The 15,169-nt window shown below is 37.4% G+C and overlaps 1 protein-coding gene across 3 annotated transcripts in view; it reads left to right on the top strand.

Annotated features, from left to right (window-relative positions):
- LOC121385611 (protein TANC1-like) overlaps window positions 1–15,169 on the top strand; it is a 175,190-nt gene that overhangs the window by 153,597 nt on the left and 6,424 nt on the right. For all 3 annotated transcript variants that reach the window (XM_041516357.1, XM_041516356.1, XM_041516355.1), the window contains 7 exons: window positions 2,304–2,480; window positions 3,113–3,185; window positions 4,444–4,701; window positions 7,071–7,379; window positions 8,554–8,645; window positions 9,660–9,806; window positions 13,047–13,147. In XM_041516357.1, coding sequence (XP_041372291.1) covers window positions 2,304–2,480; window positions 3,113–3,185; window positions 4,444–4,701; window positions 7,071–7,379; window positions 8,554–8,645; window positions 9,660–9,806; window positions 13,047–13,147 — 1,157 coding nt within the window. The remainder of the gene's footprint in view (window positions 1–2,303; window positions 2,481–3,112; window positions 3,186–4,443; window positions 4,702–7,070; window positions 7,380–8,553; window positions 8,646–9,659; window positions 9,807–13,046; window positions 13,148–15,169) is intronic.

Here is a 15,169-nt window from a genome sequence, read left to right as displayed (position 1 = left end):
AGTTGAATGCACACACCCTTGCATTTTCCTTCTTTGGCCCAATAGCGTGCCACTCCACGTATATGTTACAGCTGTCACTATGGGTAATAAAGTGTATATGTTACAGCTGTCACTATGGGTAATAAAGTGTATATGTTACAGCTGTCACTATGGGTAATAAAGTGTATATGTTTCAGCTGTCACTGGGTAATAAAGTGTATATGTTTCAGCTGTCACTATGGGTAATAAAGTGTATATGTTTCGGTTGTCACTATGGGTAATAAAGTGTATATGTTTCGGTTGTCACTATGGGTAATAAAGTTTATATGTTTCAGCTGTCACTATGGGTAATAAAGTGTATATGTTACAGCTGTTACTTTGGGTAATAAAGTGTATATGTTACAGCTGTCACTGGGTAATAAAGTGTATATGTTTCAGCTGTCACTGGGTAATAAAGTGTATATGTTACAGCTGTTACTTTGGGTAATAAAGTGTATATGTTACAGCTGTTACTTTGGGTAATAAAGTGTATATGTTACAGCTGTTACTTTGGGTAATAAAGTGTATATGTTTCAGCTGTCACTATGGGTAATAAAGTCTATATGTTTCAGCTGTCACTATGGGTAATAAAATGTATATGTTACAGCTGTTACTTTGGGTAATAAAGTGTATATGTTTCAGTTGTCACTATGGGTAATAAAGTGTATATGTTTCAGCTGTCACTATGGGTAATAAAGTGTATATGTTACAGCTGTTACTTTGGGTAATAAAGTGTATATGTTACAGTTGTTACTTTGGGTAATAAAGTGTATATGTTTCAGCTGTCACTATGGGTAATAAAGTGTATATGTTTCGGTTGTCACTATGGGTAATAAAGTGTATATGTTTCAGCTGTCACTGGGTAATAAAGTGTATATGTTACAGCTGTTACTTTGGGTAATAAAGTGTATATGTTACATCTGTTACTTTGGGTAATAAAGTGTATATGTTTCAGCTGTCACTATGGGTAATAAAGTGTATATGTTTCAGCTGTCACTATGGGTAATAAAATGTATATGTTACAGCTGTTACTTTGGGTAATAAAGTGTATATGTTTCAGCTGTCACTATGGGTAATAAAGTGTATATGTTTTGGTTGTCACTATGGGTAATAAAGTGTATATGTTTCAGCTGTCACTATGGGTAATAAAGTGTATATGTTACAGCTGTTACTTTGGGTAATAAAGTGTATATGTTACAGCTGTTACTTTGGGTAATAAAGTGTATATGTTTCAGCTGTCACTATGGGTAATAAAGTGTATATGTTTCGGTTGTCACTATGGGTAATAAAGTGTATATGTTTCAGCTGTCACTGGGTAATAAAGTGTATATGTTACAGCTGTTACTTTGGGTAATAAAGTGTATATGTTACAGCTGTTACTTTGGGTAATAAAGTGTATATGTTTCAGCTGTCACTATGGGTAATAAAGTGTATATGTTTCAGCTGTCACTATGGGTAATAAAATGTATATGTTACAGCTGTTACTTTGTGTAATAAAGTGTATATGTTTCAGCTGTCACTATGGGTAATAAAGTGTATATGTTACAGCTGTTACTTTGGGTAATAAAGTGTATATGTTTCAGCTGTCACTATGGGTAATAAAGTGTATATGTTTCGGTTGTCACTATGGGTAATAAAGTGTATATGTTTTAGCTGTCACTATGGGTAATAAAGTGTATATGTTTCAGCTGTCACTGGGTAATAAAGTGTATATGTTTCAGCTGTCACTATGGGTAATAAAGTGTATATGTTTCAGCTGTAACTACATGTATGTGTAATAAAGTGTATATGTTTCAGCTGTCACTGGGTAATAAAGTGTATATGTTTCGGTTGTCACTATGGGTAATAAAGTGTATATGTTTCGGTTGTCACTATGGGTAATAAAGTGTATATGTTTCAGCTGTCACTATGGGTAATAAAGTGTATATGTTTCAGCTGTCACTATGTGTAATAAAGTGTATATGTTACAGCTGTCACTATGGGTAATAAAGTGTATATGTTTCAGCTGTCACTATGGGTAATAAAGTGTATATGTTTCAGCTGTCACTATGGGTAATAAAGTGTATATGTTACAGCTGTCACTATGGGTAATAAAGTGTATATGTTACAGCTGTCACTATGTGTAATAAAGTGTATATGTTACAGCTGTCACTATGGGTAATAAAGTGTATATGTTTCAGCTGTCACTATGGGTAATAAAGTGTATATGTTTCAGCTGTCACTATGGGTAATAAAGTGTATATGTTTCAGCTGTCACTATGTGTAATAAAGTGTATATGTTTCAGCTGTCACTATGCGACCATCAAGGACAGTGTGCGGTGGTGCATGCCGCTGTCCATGGCTACCTCGACACGCTGGCGTTTCTCCTCCAGTATGACTGGACTCCACAGCCTGGAGAGCCTGACAAAGGGGAGGCAATGCAGCAGGCATTCATAGCGGCGGCCGCAACAGGAAACAAGCATGTGAGTGGAAGTATTCTTCTGGTTTGTTTATTGTGGAGGGTCAGGATGTAGCCCAGTGGTGAACAGCTTGCCTGATATGTGGTCAGTTTAGGATCAGTCCATGACGGTGGGGCCATTGAATTATTTCTCATCCCAGCCAGTGCACCACAACTGGTAAATCAAACACTGTGGTATGTGCTGTTCTATCTGTGGGATGGTGCATAGAAAAAGATCCCTTGCTACTAATGTAAAAAGTTAGTGTGTTTCCTCTGTAAGACTATTATATAACAAAATTACCAAATGTTTGACATCCAGTAGCCTACGGTTAATAAATCAATGTGTCCCCCCATCTCGTACGCTGATAGACATAATTTTTCCAGTCTTTAATCGCTGCATTTTCATGTCTTGTTTAGTTATTTTGGAAGTCATTCTGTGCTATTTATTTTCTTTGGTGTAATAAATAAAATACTATACTTGTTACAGTGTGAGACCATTTATATTACAACTTGTGTGTTTTTAATCGTATATTTTGACTGAAAGCGAGTGGTGTGCTATTGGAAACATACTCGATGTAGTATAAACAGTCTCACATGGGAACTCGTTTAGTATTCTCTATAGTAATGTAAAAATGAAACATTTAATTTCTGTTTCAGATCTGTGAATACTTGATGCATGTTCAAGGAGGTGCTGGTTTAAACATGGTCGACAGTCTACTCGGAGAAACAGGTACCAGTCTTTAAAATAGTTCACTTTTAACTGAAGGCAGGACACATACTTGTATAGTCGCTAATGAAGCTAAACTAGTGATGTTCCAATAAACAGGTACCAGTGTTGAAAAATTGTTCTCTCTTAATTAAAGGCAGGGTCACAGAGGTTTAAACCTGGTCGACAGTCTGGTCAAATAGTGGAAGCATGCCACAGTGTTTCGAAACTAGGCTCTCTCACTTTTAGGATTACTGAAATTATTTACAAAAAACTTTTTGTATGAGGATGGGACAGACTATAAGTAATGTGTGATATTAATGATAACAAATGTATCAAATAGTGAAACTATGGTGTAAAGGTTATAAACTAAGGTCTCTCATTTAAATTTTAAAAAATTAACGTATATACAGTCAAACCTGTACTTGGTGGTCACCTGCCTTAAGCGGCTGTCACCTAAATTGGATCCCAAATCGCTAAAATACTTGTATTAAGTGGTCACAGTAAAGTTTTACTCTTATATAAAAGGGATATTTCAACAGCAGCGATAAGGTGCAGCAAATAACTGATCTTCATACCTTCAGGAATACTAGCTAGTATCCATTCAGTCCCGACATCTCAACTGTGTATCAAGAATGTATGACTCTGGGCAGGCTACACTTGACACTTGTAGGTTCACTTACTATGACAATACACCGCATGAAGTAGGAATTAAATAATTAAATGGAAAAAGAAAACAAACTTGTTGAGAACGTTAATTTAATACATTCCAAAAATTTGCATTATTTGTGAAGGAGACGACATGTCAAAAGTTGATTTATAGTCAACCGTGAAGCACACATCCGTTGATTAGCAAGAAACAACAAGAAATGTTTTAAAGACTATATATGTGGCAACCTGTACTCGGCGGCCACCTGTCTTAAGCAGCCACTTTTATATACTCCCTTGTGTGACCGCTTAAGAAAGGTTTCACTATATATATATATATATATATTTTTTTTTTTTTTTAAATTTTGTCCATCATAAATGGTCAGTTTTGTTGGAGGATGGGACAAATTACTGTATAAGAAATGTGTGATTTTAATGATCAAAAATGGCTCTAATAGTTAAAAAATATGGTGTAGAATTTATAAGCTAAGGTCTCTCACTTTAAATTAAAAAAATTAACCTAAAAAAAATATAAACACATTTTTGTTCATTATAAACTTTAATTTTTGAAGATTACAACGCACAAAAATTAATAATAATAACTTTTAATGTATATATTTTTTTTTACTGCCAGCTCTGACGGCTGCGTGTCTGCACGGGCGTAAAGACGTTGTTCAGTACCTGCTAGATGAGGAGGTGGAGGTGCACGTCAGTAACAGCCGTTCCTTCACCCCGCTGCTGTGCGCCGTCAAGTCGGGGCGCTGGGAGGTCGCAGACATGCTGCTGAACACTGGGGCAGCCATTGAGCAGACGGACAAATATGGCCGCACGCCGCTCATGATCGCCGCCAGCGAGGGTCACATTGGCGTCCTCGAGATGTTGCTGCTCAAAAGTAAGTGATAATGATGCTGCTTGTTAAAAGAAGGAAATGTTTTATTTAACGACACACACAACACATTTTATTTACGGTTATATGGCATCGGATATATGGTTAAGGACCCCACAGATATTGAGAGAGGAAACCCGCTGTCGCCACTTGATGGGCTACTCTTTTCGATTAACAGCAAGGGATATTTTATATGCACCATCCCACACAGGATAACACATACCATGGCCTTGGTGCACTGGCTGGAGCGACAAATAACCCAATGGGCCCACTGACGGGGATCGATCCCAGACCGGCTTGTTAAAAGGTTTACTTGTTTTAATTATTATTTTTTTTTTTATTTAAAAAAAAAAAAAAAATCTTAAATTTCAAAAGGATTAACTTTATGATAAAAGTGCTGCTGTTTGTTGTTAAAGGGTTTGATTTTAATTTCAATTTGTTTTTTAATAATTTGTTGTTTTGGGGTTTTTTTTTTTTTTTTTTTTAAATGCTTAACTTTATAATAAAAGGTACCGGCCTCGGTGGCGTTGTGGTTAGGCCATCGATCTACAGGCTGGTAGGTACTGGGTTCGGATCCCAGTCGAGGCATGGGATTTTTAATCCAGATACCGACTCCTAACCCTGAGTGAGTGCTCCGCAAGGCTCAGTGGGTAGGTGTAAACCACTTGCACCGACCAGTGATCCATAACTGGTTCAACAAAGGCCATGATTTGTGCTATCCTGCCTGTGGGAAGCGCAAATAAAAGATCCCTTGCTGCCAGTCGTAAAAAGAGTACTGTATATTGTCGTGTATTAGCCGACTCCTTGTATAAGCCGACCTCTTAGTTTGACCCTAAATATCAAGTAGAAAATCATCGGCCTCGTGTATAAGCCGAAGTCATCTTTTGTCCAGTTGTATATTGTATTGATTTCAATAATACTGTCGACAAATAGACTTGTGCTTTTCTTTTTTACTTTATTTTTTTCCCCTTTAATTATTACAGACACGGTAATCGTCATCGCAATGCTAACGTCTTCCATGCCGTGCAAAAATAATTTAGCACCGATAAATCATAACAGGAAAATAAACAATTCAATCTGTAACAACATATCATTGCACATAAGTAATTAAATTATTCACTGGACAGCAAATAATAAACTCATTAAGGCATGTTTAATCCCTGTTTTACCCTCCACACAGAAAAATGATTCTGTGGTCCATGGCTGTTGTTTACACAAAATTGTGTAATCCAATCAAATAAGAGCTTACAAAATGATATAGACAGAGGTGTCAAACAAAGATGGCGGAACACGTTTTTACCATTGAAATGATAATAAAACAAGTAATTTTTATTATTATTCATCAAACTATTAATGCATTCAAGAACAAAAAACTACATAATATTGCATGACGGGGTGTATTATTTATATTGTGCACAGATTATTGTTACATAAGCTGTGAAAGGTTCTAAGGGTCTGATCAAAATTTGTAAGTCAGGGTCGGGAGTGTTTTCGATCGGAATTTTATGAACCAATTTGTTGCCTCCATGTATAAGCCGACTCTCTTCTTTTGGAAAGTATTTCTAGACTTCAAAAGTCGGCTAATACACGGCAATATATGGTAGCCTATGTGGCGACAGCGGGTTTCCTCTAAAAAACCAGTGTCAGAATGACCATATGTTTGATGTCCAATAGCCGATGATGAGATCAAAAATCAGTGTGCTCTAGTGGCGTCGTTAAATAAAACAAACTTTACTTTATAATAAAAGGGTTAACTTTTCTTTCTTTATTTTTTTTTATTTTATTTTTTTTATTTTTTTCAAAAATGCTTAACTTTATAACAAAACTGTCAAGACAGTTTTTCCAATTTGTTACAGTTTAACCTTTTTCAATTTAATTTTTTTTTTAAAGGGTTAACTTTATAATAAAATTGTCAAGACAGTTTTCCCAGTTTGTTTAAGGATTAACTTTTTTATTTATTTATAGTGGCCACATTTTTATTTTCCTAAATAGTCTAATATAGACCAAGCATTCAGAGAATACTGCTAAAGCAGTACAGGTCTCCTACCAGGACCAAAAACTTTGCGGTATCTCCTAACTTCAAGGGCCATAACTCTTTCAAAAATGGATAAATCGTCATGAAAGTCGAAACTGATCTATAACAGTACATGATAAATTGATATACAAAATGTCAGCTCAATATCTTGAGGAATTATGCAAAAAACTGTCCAAGGACACTATATGTGAGACAGACAGATGAACTTGTAATCTAGTCCCCTTTGGTCAGACTGGTAGATGACTAATGAAATTACAGCCACCTCTATTAAGCACAGGTGTGTATTTAATACAGGTACCCGTAATATTTAATCTAATTACCATTTGTTGTCGTCTCTCAGCGGCCAGCTTGGATGAAGAGGACAAGGAGGGGCTGACCGCTCTGTGCTGGGGCTGTCTCAAGGGTCACCTGGCCATTGTCCAGTCACTGCTGGACCGAGGCTCGGACGTCCACCATGTGGACAAGAGTGGCCGGACTCCACTGCACCTGGCGGCATTCTACGGGGATGCGCAGGTCGTTCAGTTCCTCATCGACCAGGGGGCACTCATTGAGCACGTGGACGTCAGCGGCATGCGGCCCCTCGACCGCGCCATTGGCTGCAAGAACACCGCCGTCATTGTCTGCTTCCTCAGGAAGGGTGCCAAGCTGGGTGAGTTGTAGTGTGCTTCCTTAGAAAGGGGGCCAAGCTGGGTGAGTTGAAGTGTGCTTCCTTAGAAAGGGGGCCAAGCTGGGTGACTTGAAGTCTGCTTCCTTAGAAAGGGGACCAAGCTGGGTGAGTTGAAGTCTGCTTCCTTAGAAAGGGGGCCAAGCTGGGTGAGTTGAAGTGTGCTTCCTCAGGAAGGGGGCCAAGCTGGGTGAGTCGTAGTGTGCTTCCCCAGGAAGGGGGCCAAGCTGGGTGAGTCATAGTGTGCTTCCTCAGAAAGGGAGTCAAGCTGGGTGTCGTAGTGTGCTTCCTGAGAAAGGGGGCATAGCTGGGTTAGTCCAGAGACGTGTTATTGGTTTACAGCTTGGAATAGTTTTATAATTAATATTTGTGTGGATCTCACAGGTCCAGAGACATGTTATTGGTTTACAGCTTGGAATAGTTTTATAATTAATATTTGTGTGGATCTCACAGGTCCAGAGACGTGTTTGTGTGGATCTCACAGGTCCAGAGACGTGTTATTGGTTTACAGTTTGGAATAGTTTTAATTAATATTTGTGTGGATCTCACAGGTCCAGAGACATGTTATTGGTTTACAGCTTGGAATAGTTTTATAATTAATATTTGTGTGGATCTCACAGGTCCAGAGACGTGTTTGTGTGGATCTCACAGGTCCAGAGACGTGTTATTGGTTTACAGTTTGGAATAGTTTTAATTAATATTTGTGTGGATCTCACAGGTCCAGAGACGTGTTATTGGTTTACAGTTTGGAATAGTTTTATAATTAATATTTGTGTGGATCTCACAGGTCCAGAGACGTGTTATTGGTTTACAGTTTGGAATAGCTTTATAATTAATATTTGTGTGGATCTCACAGGTCCAGAGACGTGTTATTGGTTTACAGTTTGGAATAGTTTTATAATTAATATTTGTGTGGATCTCACAGGTCCAGAGACGTGTTTGTGTGGATCTCACAGGTCCAGAGACGTGTTATTGGTTTACAGTTTGGAATAGCTTTATAATTAATATTTGTGTGGATCTCACAGGTCCAGAGACGTGTTATTGGTTTACAGTTTGGAATAGTTTTAATTAATATTTGTGTGGATCTCACAGGTCCAGAGACGTGTTATTGGTTTACAGTTTGGAATAGTTTTAATTAATATTTGTGTGGATCTCACAGGTCCAGAGACGTGGGCGATGGCAGCGGGCAAGACAGACGTGTTGCTGCTCCTGCTGAACAAACTGATGGAGGACGGACACATCCTCTACAAGGTAAATAAAAACAGTTATCACACACATAGCTGGTAATATATAAAATACCAGATCCTCTACAAGGTAAATAAAAACAGTTATCACATACATAGCAGGTAATATATAAAATACCACATCCTCTACAAGGTAAATAAAAACAGTTATTACATACATAGCTGGTAATATAAACAGTTATTACATACATAGCTGGTAATATATGTAATACCACATCCTCTACAAGGTAAATAAAAACAATTATTACATACATGGCTGGTAATACATGAAATACCACATCCTCTACAAGTTAAATAAAAACAGTTGTTACATACATAGCTGGTAATATATAAAATACCGTTTTTGCTAGATATCAGTTTATAGTCCTTGTCACAGGGATCACCTTTTTGCATACTATTTTTATTTTTAATAGTAAATATGATGTAATTGTTTTGTATCCTACGGGAACTTCCTGTTGAAAAATATCTGAATTTAAGCCCATGGACATACAAACAGTAAAATATTCCATTTTTAAGCCCATGGGCTTCATTTCAAGTCCCTGTCGGTGGGCTTATTGGGCTATTTCTCGTTTTCAGCCAGTGCACCACGACTGGTATATCAAAGGCCGTGGTATGTACTACCCTGTCTGTCGGATGGTGCATATACAAGATCCCTTGCTGCTAATCGAAAAGAGTAGCCCATGAAGTGGTGACAGCGGGTTTCCTCTCTCAGTATCTGTGTGGTCCTTAACCATATGTCTGACGCCATATAACCGTAAATACAATGTATTGAGTGCGTCGTTAAATAAAACATTTCTTTCTTTCTTTCATTTCGAGTGGGCTTAAATATGGGAAATCCTGGTATGTTTTACCAATATTAACTGATATAATTTCTGTGAGTTTGGTGTTAAGAAGGCTGTTTCTTGTTTGTTTGTGTACATATAAAATTGTTTTCCGAATAAACGGATTAAACAATGTGCTGGGGTGTCGTTAAACAAACATGCATGTCCATGTTATTATTCTTCCGCATCTTTTTTTCCAGAAAAACCGCGTGAAAGACTCTGCCCAGCGGTATCAATACGCCCTGAAGAAGTTCCCACGTGAGGGACTGGGTGATGAGGCTCGCACGTTCAACGATCTCAAACTCAACTTCCTGCTCAACCTGTCCCGTTGCAAGAGGAAACTCAATGTATGGCCATTTTAATATCTACTTACACAGTCCATGACACAGTGTAGCTTACTAAGTTTAATATCTGCCTACACATTCCACGACACAGTGTAGCTTACTATGTTTAATATCTGCCTACACATTCCACGACACCGTGTAGCTTACTATGTTTAATATCTGCCTACACATTCCACGACACCGTGTAGCTTACTATGTTTAATATCTGCCTACACATTCCACGACACCGTGTAGCTTACTATGTTTAATATCTGCCTACACATTCCACGACACCGTGTAGCTTACTATGTTTAATATCTGCCTACACACTCCACGACACCGCGTAGCTTACTATGTTTAATATCTGCCTACACACTCCAGGACACCGCGTAGCTAACTATGTTTAATATCTGCCTACACATTCCACGACACCGTGTAGCTTACTATGTTTAATATCTGCCTACACATTCCACGACACCGTGTAGCTTACTATGTTTAATATCTGCCTACACACTCCACGACACCGTGCAGCTTACTATGTTTAATATCTGCTTACACATTCCACGACACCGTGTAGCTTACTATGTTTAATATCTGCTTACACATTCCACGACACCGTGTAGCTTACTATGTTTAATATCTGCCTACACATTCCACGACACCGTGTAGCTTACTATGTTTAATATCTGCCTACACCGTGTAGCTTACTATGTTTAATATCTGCCTACACATTCCACGACACTGTGTAGCTTACTATGTTTAATATCTACCTACACATTCCACGACACCGTGTAGCTTACTATGTTTAATATCTGCCTACATTGTGTAGCTTACTATATTTAATATCTGCCTACACTGTGTAGCTTACTATGTTTAATATCTGCCTACACTGTGTAGCTTACTATGTTTAATATCTGCCTACACATTCCACGACACTGTGTAGCTTACTATGTTTAATATCTGCCTACACATTCCACGACACTGTGTAGCTTACTATGTTTAATATCTACCTACACATTCCACGACACCGTGTAGCTTACTATGTTTAATATCTGCCTACACTGTGTAGCTTACTATGTTTAATATCTGCCTACACATTCCTCGACACCGTGTAGCTTACTATATTTAATATTTGCCTACACTGTGTAGCTTACTATATTTAATATCTGCCTACACTGTGTAGCTTACTATGTTTAATATCTGCCTACACATTCCACGACACCGTGTAGCTTACTATGTTTAATATCTGCCTACACATTCCACGACACCGTGTAGCTTACTATGTTTAATATCTGCCTACACTGTGTAGCTTACTATGTTTAATATCTGCCTACACATTCCACGACAAGGTGTAGCTTACTATGTTTAATATCTACCTACACTGTGTAGCTTACTATGTTTGATATCTGCCTACACAGTGTAGCTTACTATTTTTAATATCTACCTACACAGTGTAGCTTACTATGTTTAATATCTGCCTACACATTCCACGACACCGTGTAGCTTACTATGTTTAATATCTGCCTACACATTCCACGACACCGTGTAGCTTACTATGTTTAATATCTACCTACACTGTGTAGCTTACTATGTTTAATATCTGCCTACACACTCCACGACACCGTGTAGCTTACTATGTTTAATATCTGCCTACACATTCCACAACACCGTGTAGCTTACTATGTTTAATATCTACCTACACTGTGTAGCTTACTATGTTTAATATCTGCCTACACATTCCATGACACTGTGTAGCTTACTATGTTTAATATCTTACTTACTATGTTTAATATCTACTTACACATTCCATGACACCGTGTAGCTTACTATGTTTAATATATACCTACACATTCCACGACACTTTGTAGCTTACTATGTTTAATATCTACCTACACTGTGTAGCTTACTATGTTTAATATCTACCTACACATTCCACGACACTGTGTAGCTTACTATGTTTAATATCTACCTACACATTCCACAACACCGTGTAGCTTACTATGTTTAATATCTACTTACACATTCCACGACACTGTGTAGCTTACTATGTTTAATATCTACCTACACATTCCACAACACCGTGTAGCTTACTATGTTTAATATCTACCTACACATTCCACGACACTGTGTAGCTTACTGTGTTTAATATCTACCTACACAGTGTAGCTTACTATGTTTAATATCTACCTACACATTCCACGACACTGTGTAGCTTACTATGTTTAATATCTACCTACACTGTGTAGCTTACTATGTTTAATATCTACCTACACCGTGTAGCTTACTATGTTTAATTTCTACCTACACTGTGTAGCTTACTATGTTTAATATCTACCTACACTGTGTAGCTTACTATGTTTAATATCTACTTACACATTCCACGACACTGTGTAGCTTACTATGTTTAATATCTACCTACACCGTGTAGCTTACTATGTTTAATATCTACCTACACCGTGTAGCTTACTATGTTTAATATCTACCTACACCGTGTAGCTTACTATGTTTAATATCAAGTGTGAGGCCACCATGCACACCCCATCTGCAGGTTCTGCACTAAGCATGGCTTGCATCTACTAGGTGCATGATGTCTTTTATTAAACCCGGTGTTTTAGAAAGACATTTTATACCATACGACCTTCGACTGCCAAGCCCCCGACTCCCAAGACCCCGACAACCTGCACCTGTGTTGTCACTGATTTTAATCTTTAGTGTGGCAGTTATGGCTGTCGTAAGGTTGATTTGGGGAATAGTTGTAAAGCTTACATGTGCCAATCATAACGGTCACTACTGTCAACCTTAGCTACGATTCATTCATTAAAGGCATATTGTCACAGAGCACTGACCTATTAAATAGCCTAACAAAGTATTACCTGAAAATATATAAATTTGATTTGTCCCAAAATGTACTTCATTCGACCAGCTACGTAGCCAACATACTCCACTTATTAATGATATTTCATAAAAATAATCAAATTATGGCAATGGTCTATAATTCAAAAACTAATATTGTCAACAGGGTTGACATGGATTTCACTCCATCGTGGTTCAGCTAAGATGATGTGATAGCTAGATTTGGTTTCCAAATATTAATGTAATTTTCATTTATTGTCCATTTTTAGAGAAATAAGGTTCTTAAATCTGTGACAGTATGCCTTTAATGGGACCTAGATGTCAAAATAACAGTACACTGGTCATCACAATATCTGTAGTTTAAAATGTGCAGAGGTGTTGTTAAACACACATTCCTTACCTTTTTTACAGGATTACCCATCGGCTATAGAGTTGGCCACCCGGGCTCTCGACTTGAAGCCGAAATGTTTTGAGGCGTACTATGCACGGGCTCGAGCCAAGAGGGACGACAGGTACATAAACATTACATATCACTATGGTTACCGGAAGCATGGAAACAGCATTTGTGGAACTTGGCGGACACATGACAGGCATACTTGAATCTTCAGTGTCTTGAAGCACAGATCAGATTGTTGACAAGTTTAACTATAATTAGATATTCATACACATTACAGGTCAGGTCAGGTCATAAAGTTTAACGTGCACATTCAGAGCAAGCTGTTGTAGCACACGCCTGTCATGGGCACATGTGTTGACTTATGCTGGCTCCTCCATCCAGGACAGGATACTCATTACTTCCTGCAATGTCTTAAATCCCACCCATCGACTGAAATTAACACAACAGATACTGATTTCTGCTTATGACAGTTGTTCCATTAATAAGGTTTAGGTGAAAAAGATAAGAAGTTTTGAAGATAAGCAATAAAAAAAAGAAAAGAATGCAAAAAACAAGAGAATACTACACAGCAAATGGAACATGAAAACATCAAAGGTCTTGGTATGAAGGAAAGTGTATGAAACACCCGAGTGTAATATTTTGTAATGATTTACTTAAAAGTACAATGTATGTGACTACAATGTCAGGCTACATTTGTGCAGATTGTCATCTTATCATGAAGGCCACTTAATTTTTAATTAAAATATTATAGGATAAATAGAATTCACTAATGGTTTTTTTAATATTTAAAATATCAACCTTATCTAGTTAATTGGTATTTGTCTCGGCAGAGTCTTCACAAATACTGATTATCATAGAGGAGGTTGATATTTTACATATATATACCTCGGTGTGTAATTTACTATATATATGGCTGGGTGTGTTATATATTATATATCACTGGGTGTGTTATATACTATATATGGCTGGGTGTGTTATATACTATATGTGGCTGGGTGTGTTATATACTATATGTGGCTGGGTGTGTTATATACTATATATGGCTGGGTGTGTTATATATTATATATGGCTGGGTGTGTTGTATATTATATATCGCTGGGTGTGTTATATACTATATATCACTGGGTGTGTTAATACTATATATGGCTGAGTGTATTATATATCACTGGGTGTGTTAAATACTATATATCGCTGGGTGTGTTAATACTATGTATGACAGGGTGTGTTATATACTATATATCGCTGGGTGTGTTATATACTATATATCGCTGGGTGTTATATACTATATGTGGCTGGGTGTGTTATATACTATATGTGGCTGGGTGTGTTATATACTATATGTGGCTGGGTGTGTTATATACTATATGTGGCTGGGTGTGTTATATACTATATGTCGCTGGGTGTGTTATATACTATATGTGGCTGGGTGTGTTATATACTATATGTGGCTGGGTGTGTTATATACTATATGTCGCTGGGTGTGTTATATACTATATGTTGCTGGGTGTGTTATATACTATATGTGGCTGGGTGTGTTATATACTATATGTCGCTGGGTGTGTTATATACTATATGTCGCTGGGTGTGTTATATACTATATGTGGCTGGGTGTGTTATATACTATATATCGCTGGGTGTGTTATATACTATATGTCGCTGGGTGTGTTATATACTATATGTCGCTGGGTGTGTTATATACTATATGTGGCTGGGTGTGTTATATACTATGTATCGCTGGGTGTGTTATATACTATCTATCGCTGGGTGTGTTATATACTATATATCGCTGGGTGTGTTATATACTATGTATCGCTGGGTGTGTTATATACTATCTATTGCTGGGTGTGTTATATACTATATATTGCTGGGTGTGTTATATACTATGTATCGCTGGGTGTGTTATATACTATGTATCGCTGGGTGTGTTATATACTATCTATTGCTGGGTGTGTTATATGCTGGGTGTGTTATATACTATGTATCGCTGGGTGTGTTATATACTATGTATCGCTGGTGTGTTATATACTATCTATTGCTGGGTGTGTTATATACTATCTATTGCTGGGTGTGTTATATACTATCTATTGCTGGGTGTGTTATATACTATGTATGGCAGGGTGTGTTATATACTATCTAT

The sequence above is a fragment of the Gigantopelta aegis genome, chromosome 11 (assembly GCF_016097555.1).
Source record: "Gigantopelta aegis isolate Gae_Host chromosome 11, Gae_host_genome, whole genome shotgun sequence".
Lineage (NCBI taxonomy): Eukaryota > Metazoa > Mollusca > Gastropoda > Neomphalida > Peltospiridae > Gigantopelta > Gigantopelta aegis.
The sequence above is the reverse complement of the archived record's forward strand: the minus strand, read 5'-3'. Positions and strand labels throughout refer to the sequence as shown.